Raw genomic sequence first — 23,365 nt, forward strand, 5'->3', positions numbered from 1 at the left:
ATTTAAAACTACATGCAGCCTGAGCTGGGACATTCACCATTCACCTTGCATTCAGAATGGGGTTTTCCTCAGTCCCATCAAACTTTGATCACAGCAACTGTCCATCTTTAATTTCCTTCATGTATTCTCAGAACAGCTTACTCAAACTAGTGATTATACTGAATGCCCAAAAGATCATCTGTCTACGTAAAAAGCCATCTTCAGGTCTCTCCAAGGCATCATCACTTGAAGCCAAATTTAGGTACAACAGGTTTTTACATGGTACGTGAAGCTAAACTCGCAGCCAGAGCCCTTTCCCCCTGAGGAGAATCAGAAAATGTTCCCAGGCTGGTACCTTTCAGGCCACCAGGGAAGAGAGGAGGCAGCAGGACCAAGAGCCCTCATGCCCTTACATTATCAGACTTCAGCTGCAATATTAAGGATTCAGAGGTAGCTGAAACACGTGGTGCAGAGCAACAAAAGTATTAAATGCCCCAAGCAGTTTTGTCCAAAACACAAAATTAAATGTGAAGCTGAATATTAAAAATACAATCAAATACCACCCCAACCCCTCCCCTCAATCTTACGTTCCTCTCAAATGAGGAAGTGCTTAATGGCAGAGGTCCTCAACAGAAGTGTGTTATTTCAATACACAGTACCCTCTGATACTTGACATTAATATGAAATAAGAGACCGATGCTGGCAGAAAAGACCTGGGACTAGTTTAGGAATTTGCCTGCTATTTCATCAGTGACAGTTTTTAACACTCACACTTGAACAATTTCTCCCTTATTAAAAAATATGTCTGTAATAGCTTGAGCAGATTTGTTGTTCAGTTCTTTCCCCTGGCAGGACTGCACACCATGCACACAGAACAGGCTGTGATAGCATGCAGACCACTGCTGTACTTTGACACAGGTACTTTCTTCGTGAAAGTAACAGAGAAAGCAACTTATATTCCTAATAATGCCATTATCGTTTCCATGAACATTAGGTGGTCCAGCAAAAAAAAAATGGTTGGTGGCAAATGAAAGGCTCCTCATCAAGACAGACAGAAAGGGTGCTCCAGATGTGAATCAAGTGCAGAATAGTATCTGATCTGTGCATCTTACTCACGTAAGCTTTTATTCATTTAGACACACTTTAAAACTCCGTAAGAATATTTGCAATAATTAACATGTAAAAACTCTGTCAAATCAAAGAAAAACCTTCATATTTTCATGTAATACATTTCTCGGACATTAGATGGCAATCCCCCCACTTCATTTTTCATACAAGGGGCTCATATCCCTTCGAAAAATTAAATGTCACCACCTTTTCAACAGGTGAGGGGTCTGTTTGGCTTGTAGGAAGCAAGGCTGTTCAGAAAGCACAGAGGGTCTCACACTCCCATGGCATTCATTCCGTTGCAACAGTTCTCTAGTTTTCTTTGAGTAGGAGAGGCAGACGAGTAATACCATCAGGGAAGATCCTTGTCCTAGGGGCAAGATTTACTCACTTGTCACTTGGACACCCTACACCACAACTTAGATGTTTCCATGTCAAAAACCTATAGGCAGAATTAGGCGGTTACAAAATTTCCCCATTTTGACAGAGGAGAAATAGACTTAGTATGGCATTTAACAATATAATTTCTAGTCTTGCCAATTAAAAAGGGTCCTCCCAAGGGGTATCATTAGTCTGTGTAAATCTTTTCTGGGAATTATAAAACTGAATTGAAAAAAAAAATAAAAAAAGGCTATTTGGTACAGTATGTGGAATATACACAATGGGAAGCACCTACCAACTCTCACAGTGGGAATTCTATAGGTAGGAGAAAAAAACAAGATGTGTCACTTAAACAACAGCTGAAACAAATTCAACTGAGTAGGTAACACACCTGATCAAGTTAATGTACCTTGGCCTTCAGCCTCTCACTTTTTACCGTGGTCTACGTGTGATGTCTTAGAAAGAGGCAGGAATAATACACCTCGTCAACCATTCTGTGATGTACATGGTGGGGGGAATCCTTCCTGACCTTCATTAACTCCCTATGATCTATTTAAGTGGCAGTACAAGACATCCTGACATCTATTCATTTCAACAGTGCGTGCCTGTGATTCATTCACACAAAATTCACTTCCTAAGCCTTCATTTCTCATCTACTTTCATCGTTTATGAAATGTTCCTTTCAAGCCAAGTTCACCCCTTTTCATACATCCCCCTTGGGACCAAATTTTGCCCTTGTGATACTTGTCCATTCGGGCTCTTGTGCAAATTCACAGCGTACATGAGAGTGAGGTTTGCAGCTCTCCAGCATTCCAAAAGCACAGATAACATTAGTCCTAAAGATAGGGGTCCACCCACAGCTGGCTTCTGAAATAGCCAATTTTTCATGTACTCCACTGAAAATCTAACCTTTTATCCTCACTCTTGAGCTGGTTGTGTATGTGTGTGTCAAGGTGACAACACCGTGAAAACAGAAGTTCTCAAATGGTACATTATCTCGAATATCAAAAGGTCACAAAAGGGTACAAATCGGTAGCTCTCCAGAAGAGACACTGGTTTTTATGAAAAGTGGGTCAGTTTTAGTTTCATGTAGGTTGTTTGACACAGTGGTTTCTGGCATCACAAGCTCTGGTCTACAGGATACCACAGAGCCTTTGTATCCCTTGCTGTCACTACAGCATTGTGTTTTTCTACCCATTAACCAAGGATAAATGACCTAGATATTGTGCCTATTAAAGCCTCATTTTTCTTTTGCCCTTTTGTTCTTTAGTGTACCACATTATCACATGCTGAACACATTTAAAGTATTCTCAGTCTCTCATGCCCCTTTGAAGGAGTAAAGTAGGGATTTTAGCGTGCATTTCTGTAGAGTTACTTAGAGTGGAAAATATGAAGGCAATTCAAGGTTTCTCTTCCTGCCTAGTCCCCTGAAGACGATCAGTTTAGCATTTACAGCCACTAATCTATAAAGAATATAGCAGGAAAATGCTATAAAAAAGCCACAAATGCAAATACAGAAAGTGAACACCAGTTTTGATGTCCCTAAACACTACATTCTATAATTACATCTCTGCATATCATGGGTCACTTTTATTAAAAGCATCATTACTACAGTTGGCAGCAATTTACATCTTATCTTACATGATAGCAGTTTCCAAAGAAAAAAAAATAAAAAGACATCACAACAAAGAAAAACAATACATTTACAAAGTCATGTCTGTAAACTTCAAGGCTAGTTTAGAGTTGAGGTAATGCTGTTTAGCTTTGTGGCTAAAGTAACAAAGTCCTTTAATTTAAAAAAGGTACCTGATTTTTTTCTTTTTGTTTATACCAGTGCATTACAAGATCACGAGACGATTAAACTGTAGCTTTATCCTGTAAGAACCTTCTCCGTGGGTTAATTTCCAAAAGGTACTCTTCACATTCAACAGCTGCCTTATTATTGCTGCGTCTCAAGACAGAGACATTCACACTATCATGAAGATTGTCAGAGAGAGAGTGTGTGTGTGGGTGTGTGCGCGCATGTGAGCGGGTGAACTCCCATACAGTCAAAATGAAGCGCGAGTACGATATGTATGGTAAATTTCATCTTGACCTTCACAGCAAAAAAAAAAAAAAAAAAAAATTAAATATATAACTTCATCCTTCCTTCAAGCAGCACTTCCTTCTATTAGTGCCACTTGATTAAAAATTGCTGCTTAATTCATAATACCAATGGTACCAAAAGAAAAAAAAAAGCAGAGCATTATGTCAATTTCCTTAAAAAGACATGATCACCTCTCAAATTTCATCTCTCCTAGGGATAATAAATAATGCACTGCACAATACTTAATGACCAAGATACCTTTTGACACATCTGTATAACATGACTTGAACTTTTTTTTTTTGCTACACTATGTTACAGAACAGCTTATAAAAACTAAGTATGGACATTAACTGTGAGTGTAAACAGTAGGACTACCACTTGTCAAAAGTTTAAAACACTTTAACTGTAACTGGTACTGGTTATTCATCATTTTCATTGTTTTCTATTTCTTCCCCCCCATCAAGTGAGTCTAATTCTTCACCCTGTGCTATTTCATCTTCTAAAACGGAGGAATCTGCAGTTTTATCAAGGCTCTCCTCTGCATCACTGCCCTCGAGATTTTCTTCATCTTTAAAGGCAGCTCCTTCAGTTTTGTCAGTAGCCTTCTCTTCATTGGAGCCCACTGCATTCTGAAGTCCTGCTAGTGCTGGGAAGCCGGGCAGAGTCAATCCTCCCAGTCCTGGAGGTAGAAACATAGATGGATAGAAGAGGCCAGGAGCCATGGTAGACAGCAGGAAAGGATTGAAGGCCAGAGGGTTTGTGGGCAATCCAGTGTTGGTGGTGGTAGTAGTGGTGGCAGGGGCGGTAGTTGCCGCAGTAGCAGCACTGACAGATCCATTCGCAGAGTCAGTAGCAGAAACAGTGTCTGTGCTTTTCTCAGAGTCTTTGTTCTCCTCTTCATTCTCATTTTTCTTCTCTTCAGTTTTTGAAGCGCCATCCTCAGTCTCTCCTTGACCGGCAGCAGTAGTGGCATTTCCAGTAGTAGCTGTTATGGGGTTATTCAACAATCCGCTTAGTCCAAACATATTGGGCAATCCTGCCATCCCTGGCAACATCAGAGGCAACATGGCAGCCGGATTTTTAGCGTCCCCCCCAGCAGCAGCAGCTGTTGCTAGCCCTGGTGGAAAGCCCATGAGGCCTGCGAGCTGGAGAGACTGCAGGTTCTGTAGGTTCTGGAGGCTTGTGAGGTCCATTCCAGCAAACAGACTGTTCATTAGTAGTGGGTTGATTCCCGAAGTTGATGCTACAGCAGCAGCTGCTGCAGCTGCTTTGGCAATTTCACTTTTTGGCCTTCTTCCTCTTCTGCTTGCTCCTTCCTCCCTCACAACAGGTCCAGTGAGAAGACGGTCAAACATGGACTCTGGAACAAAACCCTGAAAAGGGGAGGCAAAAAGTAAGTTTTATTCTCATTTAGCTTTTATAGCTTTCAACAGTTAACTGATGACGATGGAAGAAACAGAAGGGATTTCAGCATACTCCAAAAGTGGTTTGTTTTTTCACCCTGGCAAATGGTGACAAGGGTTTAGCTACTAAAGTGAATGGCAGCAGAATATGCAAGGAAAGCTGAAGAAAGCAAGATCACAGATTTTTTTTTTTTACACTTAAACACAACAGTAAAACAATACGTGCTGAAACTCTGTAGCTTCATTAAAAAAACCCTGATATTCTGCAGTTATGAATTTATATCTTTGTAATTCATACTGAATTTCAGTCAGTAATACTCTATTAAATTGAGTACTTGCAGATTTTACCCTTTATTTTCAAACAAATGTTGTAGAATTAAAGGCAGAAAACCTATTCCTTTGATGCTGCCTGTTATCAAGACAACGACGCATATTTCTGTTATGAATATGACAAAAATTTTCTTAATAGTTCCTAATGTACAAATACTTGTATTTATTAAGGATTCTTGTTTATGGGGAAAAAAAAAAAAAAAGCAAAACAAATGCTGAAGGCTATCTTAACTGTAGCTGATTTTTTGAGTGTATTTCAACCCCATTCTGCAGCAGCCTTCTATCACCATCCCCCCTGAGCTGGGTAACTCCTGCACAGACACTACAATTTTCTCGAAACCAACTATGAGACAAAGACTTAATAATCAATTTACAAAACTTTCAACTTTTCTGTGCTATAATCTACAGTGAAGCATGGAATGAGAGTTTCACTTACAGACTGTTTAACAATGTCAGTCCAATCTGGAGCAACAGCAAATTCAGGATTTTCTTCCAGCCATCTTGGCAAGTCCTTCATTGGAGGGGCCATAGCTCCACCCATCTAACAGAAGAGACAAGGTTAATACTTTACCAAAAACCCAACAACAAAACCAAACAGCTATTTATATGGACATTTTCATGCACTTTCATCTCTGAAGGACAGCAGCAAAGACTTTCAGTTCAGACTGCAGAAAACTACATGGATACCTGAAGTGACAAAATTATGTTTTAAGAAACCATAATTTAAAAAATCAGTTAAGCGCTGCAGTTTAGGCAGGTCTGGTAATAAAATCTGAATCTGATGTAAGGAAAAAATGTGCTATATAGGTTCAAAAAGTATGAACTATTCACTCAAGTGACTAATATGAACATATGAGAAGAGTAAAGAAGGAATTAAAGGAACCAGGTGGCACAGCTCAGTATGAGTAACTGCCAGGGTCAAATTATTAAACTTTCTCTTTAAAAGTTTGGAGTAGAAAGCCTGCTTTTCACATGCAAAAACATTATTAAAGACCTCCACTGAACAAACTTAATTTTTACCTTCTTTCCATTTCGTTTATTTACAACAGGTACCCTTTCCTCTCCTGTCAAGGTGTTTATATCCAGTTTATTAGGGTTTCGACATCTGTGTCGTTTTTGTTTCGGCTTCTGAAATGGGGAAAACAGCACATCTGCACTCTTCTGGAAAGAAGAGAAATGTATTGCTTTTTAGTTTTTCATTTCCTTGACAAAAATCACCAATCACAGTACCCCTTTTCGCAACAATTTTAAGAAGGGGTCAATTACTTTACTCTCAGATTATGTCAGAAGAAATTTTTCTTGTATCAGATGAAGAAATTCTACAGGACTTGACAAACACTGTTCTAACAGTTGTTAGATACAAATATTAAGAAAGGAAAACCAACTCAAATACCGTGATGGCACTTGGGTGTTTAGAAACATTAGTCAGGGTGGCTAAAGAGAAAACCTCCACTGAAAACCAAGTTACAAAATCAAATGACTATGCCCAATGTGAGGAAATTTATTCTGACATCTGCAAAACTAATTTTTGCATTAATGCAATAGAACAATGCTTTTAGAATCGCATACTTACTGGTACATAACTTGGCATATCTACAGTGTAAGTAGGATGCAATTTAAGCCATTCAACTAAATCCTTGTTTTTCGGAGCATCCTCTCCCACCAGCCTGGTCCCATCCTCTAGATTGATTACGGGGATGCGAGTGTCTGGGTCTAATTGACCAGGAGATGGAATGTTCCTTGCTGGTAGGGCTTCCATATCTTCTTCAAAAGCTTTGGTCACTTCTGCATCCTCCTGAAAACAATAACATCTGTATTAATTCTCACTTCAAGGGAACAGCTGAAGAAATCATTTCAGGGACTGACTGAAGAGAAATGTTTTGCATATGCAAGAGTTACTGGGATTTAAATATTCATACTACGTAAAGCAATATCATTGCATTAGAGAATCTTGTAAATTTAGCATCCTTGAACAATAAAGAACATACAGCTAAAGACAAAGCAGTTTTTGTGCCCTTCTAGTAAATGTCCTTCAAAACCCTCCCTTTTCAACACAGCAAGGATGACATATTTAAGCCTCAAAATGTAACTTGTTGAAATATATTATGTTAAAAAACCACAAAAGTAATTTTGAAAGTAGGAGCTGCTTAAAACTTAGCTACAATTTGCTGGAGTAAAGTCTTGATGTGAACATTTTGTTTGGTTCAAAAAGTAGCAACAGCTCTAAACAAAGAAAAAGCTGGTTGGGCAAAAACTGTATGTTACTATTAGGGAGAGTATGACAAGACTTTGAACACATTCAGGAAGTACCAGAGACAGAAGAACAAATATGAAACAAAAAGGAAAAAGGTTGTGGTCTTACTACAGTCAACGATGTCCGTTTGTTGCTCATAAATAAGAGATCAAGCCCTTCTACATTTTTCCTCCTTCCTCTCCTCCTCTTCATGGGCGGTTCTCCATCTATTAAAGAGCCATTTAGTAGATGCCTTGTAGGTGTGCGTGAAAGACCTGCTTGCAGCAGCTCCATTTGAGTTTTAAAGGCATCAGACACGGGTGTGGAGACATTAGGCAAGATAAACTTTGAAGTAACAGACGAAAAATTTGAGGTAGAACTTGTTGCCTCTCGTGAGGCCTTTGATAAATCTACAACCTTTTCTTGTCCGTTTTCTGAGACCACCTGAGACTCACGTAACTGGGCAACCATTTCCATAAGATTTCTCCTCTTGGCAGCTCTCTCAGCCTCAATTTCAATCTTTCTTCGTCTCCTCCTCCTCTGACGTGGAACTGATAAATTGAGTGCATCTTCCTAATGAAAAATGACCATTTCCAAACATTAGCAAAGCTCTGTTTGCTACATTGAATTTAAAATAAATCTCCAAACATATAACCCTGAAAACAAAGCCTTCCTTTTATTCAAAGAAACACTTTTATCTTTTTTCTATTTTATTTAAAGTCGTGCTATTTTTTTCTATTATGCAAAAGAAGCACCTGCAAGATAAAATATTTTATGTAAGAAAGAGAAAGATGCAGGCTTGCCTTTGATAACTGAGGAGAAGCAGTGATATCTTCACTGCCACTGACGCTGGCTTGACCAACCATGGAGAGCTCTGCAAAGCTCCTTTTTTGCAGAGGGCTGTCCACAGCTGTTGGAGTATACCCAGGTATGAGCCCCTGGAAATCAAACATCTGGCGCCTATTTACTGGCCACTTCCCTTTCAGCACTGCTTCACAGATGTTGTCTAATCGGTTGATCATTACTCGGTCCTGCATAAAGGAAAAGTATGTAATGAACCTTCAATGTAGAAGTCACCTTTTAAACTCAAATGAGTATTATGACGCAATCCAGTTTCCAGAGTTTAAGAAATACATTCAAAAGCAACAATTCTTGTATGTTAGGATAAACTGATCACCTCACAAGAAGATAACACACAATTTTATAGAATAAAACACCTCTAGGATTTAAAAGATGCATTTAAACTGGGGGGTAAGAACTAAAACCAGACCAAGTTTTCCATGTGACAATGTACTAAATGAAAAATTTAACATACACTCATTATTGTTTTCCACTGTAAAACTTCAGTAGTTAGCAAAATCAACAGTTAGGAGGGGAAAATCCAAACATCTGCAACCAGTATCTTAAAGCTGCAGTTCTTGAGATCCAAGAGGCTGGATCTGAAATTCTGTCCTAGGAAGTGGATCCTCATTAGCGTCACTATTAATAAAGTTCAACATTATGAAACGGGCACCAACCTAGGGACATCTAATGAATGTCAATTTTCATTCCACGCCCATTATCACTTCAAATTTCACTGAAGCGTGTACACTAAAAATCTCTAATTACGTTTATTAGTCTACTTATGCTGAACCTATACAGACGAAGGATTTTCTGTTCTACTTTCACACTATGACTGGAATAAGATTTTAGCCCATGTTTCCAAAATACTTCCTGAAAGCAGAGGAGTAATATCTGATTTTTTTCCATTTCAGTATTCATGCACATTCTAAGTGCCTGAAGTAGTAGAAACTTCCGAACTATGAGAAATACTGCTGGTTAGGGAATATGACCATCAGTTAGCTTCCTGAACAGCAAAACAGTGCAAAAGCCACTAGCAAATCTCAGCAGCTGCAACAGACTGCTTGCTTTCCCCAGAAATAAGCCTATTAAGAGCAAGGTCCTCCCGCCATGCTCCCCCCTTCCCTCCCCCCCATCCCAAACCAGATGGCCCTGTTATGGTGATTAGTAAGCTTAAGACTATTACTACTTTATTTTTCTCTTTCCCCTTACTGCAAAGGAGAGTACTAAATTAAATATGGATTTATTACAAGGTTACGGTTTCGAATTTTAAAAAACATTTTATATTAGATAATTTTCTGCATTGTTACCAAAATAAGGTACAGCTTTATCCTATCTAAAACTGCAGCTTATGTTTGCAGGATACCTTAATACAATTACATCTGTCAACATTACATAATGGCTTAAATCATGTAGGTCACCAAAACTCTTCTCTACAACCTCTTCACCCCACAGTAAAGTGGTGATCTTAGAAAGTCTCATTTCTCAATGCTGCAGGTCGCTCTGGAGACAAAATTGTACAGTGGTGCAAGAGGTGGGATGCTGCTGACATAGTTATGGACCCTATGAAGAACTCATGTCTGCCATGTTTGTTGTTTTAATAAATGATAAACAATAAATAATAAATATTTTCCACAAAGCAATTTCTTTCATTTCTACTGCTAATTTGTAAGAAATAGAGGCCAAAAGTGCTATTCCACAAATCATTCACAGAAAATAGCCTCCTGCTCGTTAGAAGTATCATACAAAGTTTACTGTTACATTGAAAAAACCCATATCTTTCAACCCCTAACCAACCTTAGGCCAGAAGGAGAAGGCAAATGTTCTCTCATGGAGCAGCTGCACCACAGAGGGATCCCCATCTTCCATGTAGAATCCATCGCGTGTTTCATCCCTTGCAGTACTCATAGAGGCATTGCTTTCTTCATCAAAATTCTTACCCTGAGAAACTGCTCCTGCTGAATAACAACCATGACCAGGCATTAACATCCAATGTCAACCTAACTAGACAGGCTAAAGCAACCAGGTTGGACACAACATTTCTAACTCAGGCTTTTGTTCAGTAATTACTACAGCAGAGCCTTAGCTTTCTGCATTTGGCACAGAGACCATGCTTATTGGCTCAGTAAGCTATCTTGAAAATCATCCCTTGTGGGGGAATACCCTGCTGATGCTGGATAATTCTTATGAAGGCTTATCTAGCCACCTGATATATGGAAGGGCAGAGGAACTGTTACATACAGCCCATCCCATACTCCATAATGGCACCGTGTGTGCCACTTACCAGCTGGCTACAACAGCTGTGGGACTCAAACACACAGAACTCATCCGACCAATGCATTACCTTCAGGTTGGGAGGATTCTTCTGATTTATCATCATCATCCAGTTTCTCCTCTTCATCTTCTTCTGAACCTTTCTCAGAAATAGATTTTGGATCTACATCTGTACTCATTTCTACGTCTTTCAATTCACATTTAACAGAGCCAGGCTCAGCCTCAGCATCACAGTCTGGTTTAGTGTCCTTATCTGCAATATCAGTCTCCTCTTTGATATCAGACTTTTCTTTGGCTGCTGGATTTTCAGACCCTTCAACTTTAGACTCTGTTTGTTCCATAGTCTTTTCTTCTTGTACTGGTGTGGATGGGACAATAGGTGGTGTTTGACTGCAGCCAGCACCCAGAGGGTTTACAGAAGAGACAGGATTTGTATTACCTGTCCCTCTGTTTTGAGCAAAGTTCTTGTGAGCCTCAAGAAAAGAGAGTTCAGGATCATTCAGAATGTGATAATCTGTCCTACTGACTCCATGTTTAGCAGCACCAATCAGTAAGTCTTTGTCATGTTTACCACACTCCCACCACTCTGGCAGGTCCAAACTTGGCTGGCAAAGTTTTAGCCTTTCCCCCAGCTGCGGGTGATGGAGAACCTGTTCACGGATTTTCCGCAACAGTTCTATGCGATATAAAGTTCTAGAAGCACGCTCTTCTGTGATTGGCTCGATCATTGTGGAAAGATCAGGTGGTTCTGCAATGACACCAATTTGTATTGTTTAACACGGATTAAATGTACACCCATTTCAAAACCGTTACACCTGGGCAGGAATCTTCAACAGTCTCGCTGCCAATAGTCATGTTGATTTCCACAGGCAGTTAAAACTTACCATCATCTGGTTTGACTGGCATTCGGCACACTCGTCTGCACATATTCACAAAGCCATTAAAATACTTTTCCAAGCTTTCATCGGACTTTTTATCAAGCCTGGCAAATGCTCTGAATTGATTCCACTCAAATTGATGTTTTACAGGATCGAAAATGATTCCAAAAGTAGACACCACACGATAAAAATCAGCTTCTTCTCTTCTTGTCCATCTAGTCAAGGAAGAAGCAAGAGAAGTGAGGCCAACAAATAAACAAGAATCTAAACATAGTTTAGATGCCCCAAACCCCTCTTAGTTTACTCTTTCAAAACAGAAGAGCAGTACTGGTGACACACAAGCTCAAACAGCACTTAAAGAAAGGTGTCACTGAGAAACTCACTTTTGTCGTTTTTCAGTTATTATAGCTTCCCTTTCTGCTTCTAGTGCCCTCACTTCTTCTCGAGGCCGACGTCTCCTGCGGTCAGTCTTCATTAGTGCCTCTTGCCTCATTTGTTGCCTTTTATAGCTGCGCTGATAGGCAGTAATGAGGCGACGCAGACGGGTAGTCAGGGTTGAAGTGTTGGGCCAGTAGAGTTGGCCTAAGTCAGCATTGCTTTCACTGTGCTTGTCTGGAGAACAGAGAAGTATTTGCACACTGCAAGACCAACACTAAACATTTCAAAGTTACTATAACTGGATTCCTGTTTTATCAGATAAGAACATGTGACTCTAATACTGGTGCACAACAAATTAGAAACAGGATAACCGCTGGTAGGAGATAAAAAAAATAGAATCAAATCATTCAACTCCAAGAACTCAGAAATGCTTATGAAGCATTTAGAGATAACAATCAAGCATTATTATTCAGTGTTATGAATGCAAACATATTATGAACACTGTAGGTATTTAAGTTAATGCAATGCATCTTTAAATACATTACTAAGAATATTATTCTCCCTCTGAGGAAACACCTATGCTTATCATTTCCCACTTTATTATTCCCACTTAAACTTGGTAGTATTCCTCCATACTGAGGAAACAACATATCTGTAACTTCCAAGATTATCTCAGCAAAACCATCAACGGCTGCATTATGAAACATCCCATATTTATCATCACATTTTCTACTATGTAATTAAAAATCCAGAGAACCATAACGTGGATTATTTAAAGACAGTAAATTGTTTTGTAAAACGTAAAGCATGAAGAGATTTCGCAGTAAAAAGTTTACTGTGGTACTGCCCCAAAATACCACCTATCCCCTCATGGTAGTATTAACAGTCCACCTTTCAGTAAATAATTCCTTTTTGCCTTTTTAATTTCTTTGCTATAGCCTTACTTGAGTGTATTTCTATGGATTCTTCTTTGTCTTCTGGAGGTGAGTTTGCAAATTCCTTGGGGAAAAGACAGAAGTTATTTTAGTTTTCAGTTTTGACCATATGTCATCATTTGTGAAGAAAAATATGTCATTTCTCAAGTAGAGCAGCAAACAATCTTTGTAAGGTGTGTTTATCTGGTAGCTCTCAAACTTCAGAACACATTAAAATAAATATGGAGAATCAGTTATAATTATATATATTTGTAATTACAGAAAGTTGGAAGTTCTTACATCAATTTCATCCTTGAAAGGAGTTCTGGTTGGCTTGTATTCTGGGTCTTCATCCTCTCTGTCAAATTCACCCCTATAAAATATTTAGAAGAAATATTTCAAGAAGTATATTGTTTTTGAGGGGGGGCTGATTTTCTGGACCAAAGCAAAAAAGCTACAAAAGCCACCAGTATGGTGTACCAAGTTACACATTTATACTTCATGCTCAACTGTGTAAACTATTTTATGTACTTTGTACATCATATGGTCACTTCATATCCTCAGGCAACATGTAAGTAAAATACGACATATGAACTCATGCCAACATATACAATGCTGATAAAGTTTATTAATTTTTTCATGTCCTCCTTACCCATCACCGCCATCTGCTAACATGTCTGTCCCTCTCTGTTCAGCAGCTATGGCCTTTGCATCAGGCATGCCAACCCGTTCCAGAAAGCACAGTGCTGGATCAGCTCTCATAGAATTGTACTTCTCATAACCTGCATGCAGAGCGGGAGACAAATGTTTTTTTAAAAGCTGTGACCAACTGTGAGTAGAACAGGTTTAGGCACTAGAAGTACAATTTCCTGGATTCATTTAATTATTTTTAAATAAAACAAAGGAGTTGTCACCGTGTTGCAAACAATCACTTCATTCATGGAGAGAAATTGTTCATACTGATAAATTCCTTCAGCACAGAAACATTTTCCCATCAATAACATTAACAAATGGAAGATAATGAAGAAAGCATTAAATTTAATGTTGTTATGAGGTTAAGTAAAAACCTTTCACAAGTGAAAAACTTTCCTATCTGATTTTGGACTGGTTCTCCACATTCAATACTTGCTTGTGGAAACACACAGATGTGAATGGAAACACACACACACACATTTTCTATAGCTCCAGCCCTGCTGGAACCCTCAATATAGGCTGAAAAAATGCTGTATACATGGGTTATACGTAAGGCCAACGAACCTGTCTTATTAGGTTTAGGATGATGCATGTCAGTAAGATGACACTGTTCCCTCTATGGTTTTCAAACTGCTGTTTGCTTTTTTACTGCCCAAGTTGACTAGATGGAAAATGGCAGATCCCAACAGTGCACTGCAGGAAAATGATTTTTAGACTAGACTTGCCTCAGCTGAGCCCACAACACAGAGCTGCTGTACATAGGCAGAACAGCACAATTCAATTAGGATTTGTACTACAACACACTGCTCCTAACTGCTGTAGAGCCTCAAGCCAAACTGTAATCATGAAAGGTTTTATAAGCCATCATTCTCCCCTTTAGTCAGGCTGGGCTGCTGAGAATACCTCTGCGACCTCCAGAGAATTGGGATTATAATCAGGAATCGCTCACTGTATATATCATGCCAGCTCTGCATCCCCAGCCTTTCAAAGTTAACAAGGCTGCATCCCACTCAAGGGAGCCGGGAGTTCTCAACACTGACATTTGTGAAATATTGCTTGGAACAAAGCCCAGGAGGCACTTGTACAGATTAATAGCAGAGGTTAAGCCCACCGTCCACTTTGACACTGGTTGGCAGAGTTAGCAAGTGAAGCAGTGCTAGAAGCAAAGTTTATGGAGATCTATCTTACTATTTGGCTATTATTTAAACAAATATGGCTTTGTTTTATTTACAGCCAAGAAAGTAATGTTTTCGTCTCAAATGTTCTGCAAACATTTAAAAACAGCATCTGATATTTACAGCTCATATTAGGTTTTTAATGCAGGCAAGAAAAAAAGGGAGATACAAGCCAACAGTTCTTTGGAACAATACTTGTTAATATTATGACTGAACAGTCCTACACACTGAAAGCTTTACAACTGAGTTTTGTTCAGAGTGAGACATCACTTACCGTGTTTAAAAACTCCAATTAAAAGGGATTTATCTGCCTCCTTATCCCACCAGTCTGCAGGAACTTCGGCATGGAATGGCTCAGGTATCCATACATCTACTTCACTGTGAAGATAGATTATGTACATTCTCAAAGGTATTACTGGACAAAGATTTTAAAACAAAACAAGAAAGAAAAAAAACAACAACAACCCCCCCCCCCAAAAAAACCCCCAACCAAACACAAAAAACCCCCCACACACAAAAAAACCACCAAACAACAAAACAACAAAAAAACCCCCACCACCAAACCAAAACAAAAAAACCTCCCAAGTGGTAAATATTAATTTTGAGGAGGAAAAACACCCTAAAACACAACATAGAAATTGAAATACCTGAAAAAAATAATTAGGATGGTTAAACAAACAAACAAAAGACAACCAACCAATCAAAAAACCCACAACAAAAAACCCCCAACGTTAGGCTATTTTGGGAGTGGAATAGTTATCTAAATATGATTCATTTAAAGTCTTAGTATTTTTTTCATTTTTTAAATTGTGATAGAATAATCCCTCAATATTAGCAGAACTGTAAATCCACTTCTGTCGTTTTCAACATTGTTTCCTCCCCAAGAAAATTACCCGCTGTGCTTGATAAAATAATAAGGCTGCTTGAGAACAGACATATAAGAGATAAAGTGTGACAACCTTTAAACGTTGCATTATTATAGCATGTGTACTTTATAAAAGCCAGTGTCATAAAGCAAAAAATAAACCTGCACTTGCACTAACCTTGAGTCAGCACCCTCTAAGATCTTGTCTGCTTGGTCCCCTATAACTTCTTGTCGTAGATAGTAGAGCATGCGGACACGCAGCAGGACCCTGGAGAGGAAGGCAGAGGGGGGAAAAAGTTCTTAACTTCAGGACTGTTTGCCAACAGTGGCTTTTGGCAGCTGCTGCTGTTCATCCATCATCCTGCCAAGGCTGATTAGCCATGCTGTATGGTAGGCTTGAAGCGTGACAGATGGTGGCACATAATCACCTCTGTGTGGTGCTTTCTGCTGGCTTCCAACAGGCCTGCCTGGCAACTGCTTACACTGCACAGAGAGGGACCCAGCTCAGCCCGGCCGCGGCGCATTTCATTTAGTTCTACCTAGTGCAGCTTGTGAAGTTTAGACACGTACTCTACCACTGCCTCTGAAGTATTGAAGCAAGTTTGTAAACAACTGAGCAGATGGCTTTCAGTAACTGTTCTGCTTCATTATCTCATAAAATTTCCTCAGCTGCTGCCTTAATACCATTTTTGGAAGCACATCAGAAGTTGTAGGAATAAACGAGATATAAAATCTGGTTTTACTACCTTACAATAAACCCTCAATATGGAATGTCAGGTTTTTCAGATTATACAACTTTTTGCTTCTGAGAATGGGGGAGAAAAATAATCCCCCATTTCCCTTGAGAGATATTAACTATTTTTACTCTCTATAGTTCAAACTGCTATTTAATTACCTATGCACAACCTAACTGCTACAAGGAAGTGAAAAATCTTCATGGTTTATTTTTCCCCATTTCTGCAATACTACAGCCATTTGTGGAAGCACTGTCAGGTGTTGTGGTCACACTTGAAGCTGGCAGGAGAGAGAATAGCAGACTGGCTTTTCAAGGAGACTTGAAATGAGGTCATTTCTGTAAAAAAAGTATCTACCTGAAAATAATCCTGCTCTCCTATGTTTACCCAATTCAGGGCACCCCCTGCTGCCTAGTTCACGAAGTAAAACCAGTACCGGCTAAGATGGAGATCACTCAGCCTGCCCTCTCACTGTATTTAAATCCATCACAGCAACTGTTGAATTGCTGCTGCTCCTGGAATAGCAAGGGTGACCAGGGAAGCAGTAATCTGATCACCCACTTGCATGAAAAATTTAGACCACCACCAGTTTTGAGAGCTCCTCATTAGAGACCTGATGCAACCAGAGCAATACCCGGTTTCACACGTGTTATTCAATCAAGCCTCGGAAGAGGAGGGATTTGAATGAAGGTCATGTCTGCAATTCAAAGCATGTCAGACATGCTTCTTTTTGTACACACGGTAACTGGGACCAGTAAGGTGTCCCTGCTCCCTGTGTGGCTATGTAAATAAGCTGTTGAGGGTATCTATCATCTTAGTATTAAGAAATAATAGCTGTTCTATCAAGCCAAAGAGGACGAGCAGGAAATAAAACCCAAGAGCTACCAAAAACTAGAGACTCTCTGAACCTTTCAGGAGTCCTATGCATTAAATCAGCATACATGGTACACCAACAGCAGGACACCAGTTCTCATTAAGCCAACTGCTACTGGTAGTACTGGTACACTGAAGGAAATGACTCAGATTATTAACTGGCTTCCACCTCTGTTTGATTTTACCTGTGCTAAACATGTGGCTTCTACAATTCACTTAGTCCTGGTGGATCTGGGAAGTGAAGGAAAAAGATAGCAACTGAAAACATTCTTGCACATTTACCAGTCTTCCCGATCCTTGTAATTGTTCTACTGCATTATTACAGAAGCAATATTTTAAAAATGAATTTAAGTCTGATCTGCAAACTGATATAACAAGTAATGAAGATATGTTACCTGAAAGATTATAATAATGTTCCAGGAAAGAATTTTATTACTTCAAGAGCAAGTGAAGCGTAATAATAGATCTGAGTAACAGTTCAGGAAAAAAAAAAAATCAGAAAACAGTTTTTTTGGAAGTGTGCTTGCTAACGTAATTCTCTGAATATCTGTTGTCATCAGCTGAGAATTAAGCTTGGTTAGCATCTGGAAAAGTGGTAATAAAGCCCCTAAATGCCTTTCCTCCTTCACATCACACCCCCTATTGACAGCCCACAGGTACTTTTCAAATCAATAATTTCTTTCCAATAAACAGTATCAATAAGACACAATACATATTCAAAACACAAAAGTAACACCTTTTCAGTAACACTGCATTACAAATTGTATGGTATAACAGTATGTAGAAATTTAAAAACAAAACCAAACGCCCCAAATCCCAAAAGCAAACCACCACCCCTCAACTCTAAAACAAGGTATTTTTCAGACAAGGGGAGGTCCAGTGTCTATAATGGATAATATAGTAAGCAAAACTGAGATGGAGTCAAAGGAACTTGACATAAAAATAAGATATCATAAAACGAAAGCCAGAAAACAGCTAAGTGAGTCTCTTAAGAAACATTCATGGAACAATTAAAAAAAAAAAATACAATCATCTTTATCCCAAAAGGCTTCCAGTTTAGTAACATGTTAGAATTTCAAAAATCAAATCAGGACAAATCAATTCAGGTAAGAGAATTCGGTGAGAAATTTCATCTCAAAGGAGAAAAAAATAAATAATCCCTATAATGTGAAGAGCAAGAGAGGAAGGGAGAGAAAGAATTAAGAGAAAAGGTACTCCCACACATAGCTGAACTGCTACAAAAAACTCTGGAAACTGGATATATGAATTTAACATCTAAGGAAGAGAACCGTAAGGACATCAACCTGAGAGACCCCACAAGAAGTGTAAGAAACAAACAGTTTTTATTTACAGACAGCCAATTGTCAACAGAAATAGACTTAGTGGAATATAGGAATATATAGTAGGAATATACTCTTTCCTTTATATGGTAAAAATAATAATTTCATCTGATTCCATTCTTATTTACTAAGTAGACAACAATTTTCTTCAGAACTGTGCTGATCAGTCATAAAGAGCTTAGAGAAGTATCCAGATACCTGTTAAGATGATTATCCCCAAATTAAAAAGTAATAACGGCCTTTACATCCTATTAAATGGCCCTGTGTTCTATTAAATATATTCAAATTAAGTTGTGGACTTTTCCGAAGCATGTAGTTAAAAAAAACCCCAAACATCTAAATGAAACATTTATTAGTACTTACTTATTACAGTGATGTTTGAGATGTTTCCTATAGCTGTCTTCCTGAAATAATACATCTGGATTACAGGTTGTGAGCCAATCAGCATCTTGCAGCATTGGCTGTGAACTCTGGGCTTTTACTTTCTTCCCTTTCCTCCCTCTGGGCACTGGTGCAGACAGACCTAGATAAAACCCAAATATATCTTACACAATCTGAATAGAAAAACTCTCACCCCAAACTACATTACAAACATATATTTAAAGCTAAGTATCATTGCTATTTTAATAACTTGTGGGCAACACAACCACCAAAAACTGAACAGCAACATAATTCAGTACAGAAAATTGCAAGTAACAAAATCAACCAAAACTTTCATGCAAATTTAGGTGTGAAGACTTCAAAATTCAGAGTGCTAGCCAGAAAATGGTGTTATATAAATATTTCTTGTAAAAACTCTCATGAATCTGAATGGCTGTAAGGAAACAAGCTTTCTGATTTATGGCAATTTGAAAGAGATTAACTCCAGCAGTAGGTGCCAGTTAAAACTTATACCAGAATATGAGTTTAAAACTGATTCGAGGAAAAGAACACTGCATTCTACGAAGTGTGTGAGGGAGACTTCCCCTTTAAGTACAGACCAAGTCAAAGCCCACCTTACTCATAAAATCTGACAAGATCCTACGACATGTCAGAATGGCTATAGTTTAAACTAAATACATAGCATGACTGAAGCAATTCTTTCCTATTTACCAGCATCATTATTTGATTGTGGTAGACATACCGGAATGATTAACCAAAGCTCGAGTTTGCCCATCTGCAGTTGGAGTGATCAGATCCCAGATGAAACTTTTGATATTTTCATCCCCTTTGTAATGATTAAGACAGTACACCAAGATAGTCCGGCAGATGGTTTCCACATCTTGTTCTGTTAGCTGACGTTTATAGCGCCCATGTGAGAGGATGTCAGTCCACCGACCCCAGCTATAAGAAAAATATGTTCAATACAACAGTCAGGGCACTGGTATTTTAATTTGTGACTTTCAATTTAACTCCTGGTACCAAGCAAGTTGGGACCTCCTGTGTTAGCGCTAATGCATTCTGCATTTGCAGATTACGTCAGGGAATTCAACCTCCTGCACCAAAGAGTTAAGAATGTTTATTTTACAGAACAGGCAATAAGTTCACTGCTCGTAAAGCTGCAATTGAACTACACTCAGAATAATAAAGTACATATGTTTAACTCTAATGGTCCCAGTAAGCTACAAATAGGAAACTCAACCAGTTCCTACAATCATGGGATTTGGAGAATCATTCCTCGTTTGATCCTGAAATTATTAGCAATTGTCGTACCATACTTCCTAAAAAGACAACCATTCTGAAGCCCAATGTGTTAGCAATCAAATATAGCTACCTGTTTGCAAAGAGATAAAATTCAAATTGGTACATTCAATGGGGAAAAATATAAAGTATCAAATTTAAGGGGTGCCAAAATACCAGAATCTGTGTTGAAAACCTCTAGATTGATTGTTGATTTCAGAACTATATTGTTCTTTACAAACACACTTTTATTACTCTCCTCAACACTTAGAAAAGAGAGATTAGAACTCGATAACTCAAGAATATTTACACTATGAGAAACCAGAAACAAGTATTCCATCATCGCAAAACTACTTATTGTGCCAGTGAGTTCAGCCATCAGAGAGACACTCAGATACTTTAAACTAAATAATACATATATAAACAATCTATATATATAGCAACCAAAAAAATCTCACTGGCATGTAATACAGCATATAAGAGACAAACATTATACAGTAAGAGATGATGTGAATGTGTCCAAGAGAAGGGTGAGTTATTTACTATATAAAATTTCTGTATTTTCACATGTTTAGCCACAATCAGTATATCTGTATATCCTTACCCATAAACCAACAAGTTCTTCTCCACCCTGAAACATTCACTTCTTGCATAACCTTGTGATTTGTCCTGAGGCCTACGGGGCTTTGTGCTAGGCTTTTCTTCAGAATCACTTTCCAAGTCTGAAAACTCCATCAGTTCATCCTCTTTGACTGCACTGTAGAGTCTGGTTTGCTTTCTCACTCTTGGTGTATCAATAACTAGGTTATTCTAAAATGAAAGTGAAAATGTAGAAATTTAGGAGATGGGAAACATCCTCAATTTAACTGTACTAGGAACAATCATAAAGCTCTTACCCTTCCATTTAGAGCATCAATATCCAGCTCAGCTTTCTTCGCCCACTTCTGCCAAAAATTAGGGTCATCCAAAGAAATGTCTGTCCTGTTCCCAGATGCAACAAAACTAGCCTAATAAACGTGAAAACACATGCATTGGTTTTTTAACTACATGCTACAATGAATACCTATTTTTCACTAGCAAATACACTATTTAGAACTCATAAAATGGTAGTATCAAGAAAGAAAGAAGGTAAGCCTGGAAAATAACAATAGTGGAAAATAACGATAGTGGAAATACAGATTCCCAACATTTGCAAAGAAAATACCTGAGACAAGTACAGTGAAAAAATAAATAGACACAGAAGACAATTTAATACTACTCCCATCTAGTCTGGTCACATTTTATTTATTTTCCTCTGAATTTCAATGCACACCTTTGCAAATGTTGAGCCTTTTCCTTCAGATTCAATAGTAATTGTGTGTGTTCGCCTTAAGAGAATCTGATCAATATCCTCTTCACAAAACTTAGACCCTTCATCTTCCTCATCCATCAGAGCACCATATGCCCCCTTTCGAAGAAGATCTTCTATTTCTTTTTTAGAAAGCTGTTGCACCTGTAACACATAAGCGAGGGGGTTTGTTTTGGTTTGACACCAGCCAATGCATTCATCTGACAGCACAATCAGGCTGATTGTCCTCTTAATAGCAATTTAAGAACTGACACTCTACAATAATGTGGTGTTGGTCAATTAAACATTCATGCGGAAATCACCTTTTAAAGAAGAATACAAACAACAAAATTCTCAGAGTGAAGTTATGCAAGTAGTTTAAACGACTTAATAATTCAGTGCCACTGAATCCCAGGAGGAGATTCAACTTACTAACCTGACAAAAAAGCTAAAGCAAAGACAGCCCAAAGCAAAAAGGCTAACCAGCAAAAGTCAACTAGAAGAACTCCATAAAGTGCCAGGATCAACACAGTGTAAAGGGTGGAATGACGAGAACGGATCAGGATTGAGGGAACATGACTCCACCTGCCCCCTTTTGGCAATAAGTGAGCCATTAGATAGGCTGAGCCAGTTCACGTAGCCAATGCCCTTAATTAACCCTAATTTAAAATATATGTTGTACTCCATGTGAAAACCACTGCCTCCCAGCTAAAACACAAACAAGCAAGAAAAGTGTAACACATTCACAGCATTTGTTGACAGTGCACCTTAAAATATAAATTCTCACCCCATTTGTAGCATTTTCTCTTCCGCTCATAGATTGTAGCACGGCCTTATCAAGGCCCAGCTTCAAGCTAGCTTTGTCAAACATTTCCCTTTCATAAGAATTCCTTGTTATCAATCTGTAAATTTTCACTGATTTGCTCTGCCCTATTCTGTGACATCGTGCTTGAGCCTGATGAAACAAAGGCAGATATTCAGTTACAGGTCACAAAAGGAAGAAAAACAAAATTAAAATAATCAATACAGAGAACTTACTTCAAAAGTTATTGTTTTCAATATAAATAATAACGTTCACACTTTCAAGAGAGCAATAACAGATAATTTCTCTTGTAGGTGAAGAAAATTTCACAGCAAAAGGTGAAGAAAAATTTTCAATAAAATCATCTCTTGTAACGTTACCTGGAGGTCATTTTGGGGGTTCCAGTCTGAATCAAAAATGATGCAGGTATCAGCAGCAGTAAGATTAATGCCCAAACCTCCGGCTCTTGTACACAGCAGGAAAACAAACCTATCAGAATCAGGTCTTGAAAACCTGTCAATAGCTGCCTGACGCAAGTTGCCTCTTACTCGGCCATCAATTCGCTCATATGGGTACCTGAAAAATAGATGCATTTTAGAGATTGCTTTACTGCAATGGCATTCTTTCTTAAGAAGAATATGCAACTTTAAAAAAAATGGGAAAAAAAAAAAAAAGGTACTATGCTATTATCGGGTCAGAAAAACCACAATAAACTAAGTGACTGTGCCTGTATCCACTAACTTCATCAGTAAAAGACATCCTACTTTGTGTTCTGCTCTGCACCTCTTGGTAAAGAACAGACTTTCACTCCAAGAAATGAAATAAACATTTAGGCCTAAGCTAAAAACCTCTAGAACCACCAAAACATTTAACTGAGCAGTATACTAAGACGTTTAAAGCTCTCCACATGACGTTATTTCGTATTCACTCGACAGAAAAATCTCAGTACTTGCAACTAACGGGTATGTTCTTTCCCTAAACCGGATCACTACAGAAAATACTGTAGTGTTTGAATTTCATCCTTTTTCAATATGGATTACTCACAGGTTAAATACTGTGGCCACTGAGGAAGGCACAGTTTATTTATAATTGTA

General features: G+C 38.5%; 1 protein-coding gene across 1 annotated transcript in view; it reads right to left on the reverse strand.

Moving 5' to 3' along the window:
• Positions 1-3,038: 3,038 nt before the first annotated feature.
• CHD7 (chromodomain helicase DNA binding protein 7) overlaps positions 3,039-23,365 on the reverse strand; it is a 129,625-nt gene continuing 109,298 nt past the window's right edge. The window contains 22 exon segments of the mRNA XM_050328930.1: positions 3,039-4,926; positions 5,723-5,827; positions 6,307-6,447; positions 6,860-7,081; positions 7,649-8,092; positions 8,323-8,550; positions 10,157-10,317; positions 10,704-11,381; positions 11,518-11,726; positions 11,895-12,123; positions 12,834-12,888; positions 13,104-13,176; positions 13,456-13,585; positions 14,946-15,049; positions 15,715-15,804; positions 18,847-19,006; positions 19,607-19,806; positions 20,747-20,952; positions 21,039-21,149; positions 21,455-21,634; positions 22,257-22,424; positions 22,652-22,847. Of these exon segments, the coding sequence (XP_050184887.1) occupies positions 3,973-4,926; positions 5,723-5,827; positions 6,307-6,447; positions 6,860-7,081; positions 7,649-8,092; positions 8,323-8,550; positions 10,157-10,317; positions 10,704-11,381; positions 11,518-11,726; positions 11,895-12,123; positions 12,834-12,888; positions 13,104-13,176; positions 13,456-13,585; positions 14,946-15,049; positions 15,715-15,804; positions 18,847-19,006; positions 19,607-19,806; positions 20,747-20,952; positions 21,039-21,149; positions 21,455-21,634; positions 22,257-22,424; positions 22,652-22,847 (5,044 nt within the window). The 3' untranslated portion in view covers positions 3,039-3,972.

Source organism: Myiozetetes cayanensis, unplaced genomic scaffold, assembly GCF_022539395.1.
Source record: "Myiozetetes cayanensis isolate MyiCay16 unplaced genomic scaffold, myiCay2020 scf1, whole genome shotgun sequence".
NCBI classification, from domain to species: Eukaryota; Metazoa; Chordata; class Aves; order Passeriformes; family Tyrannidae; genus Myiozetetes; species Myiozetetes cayanensis.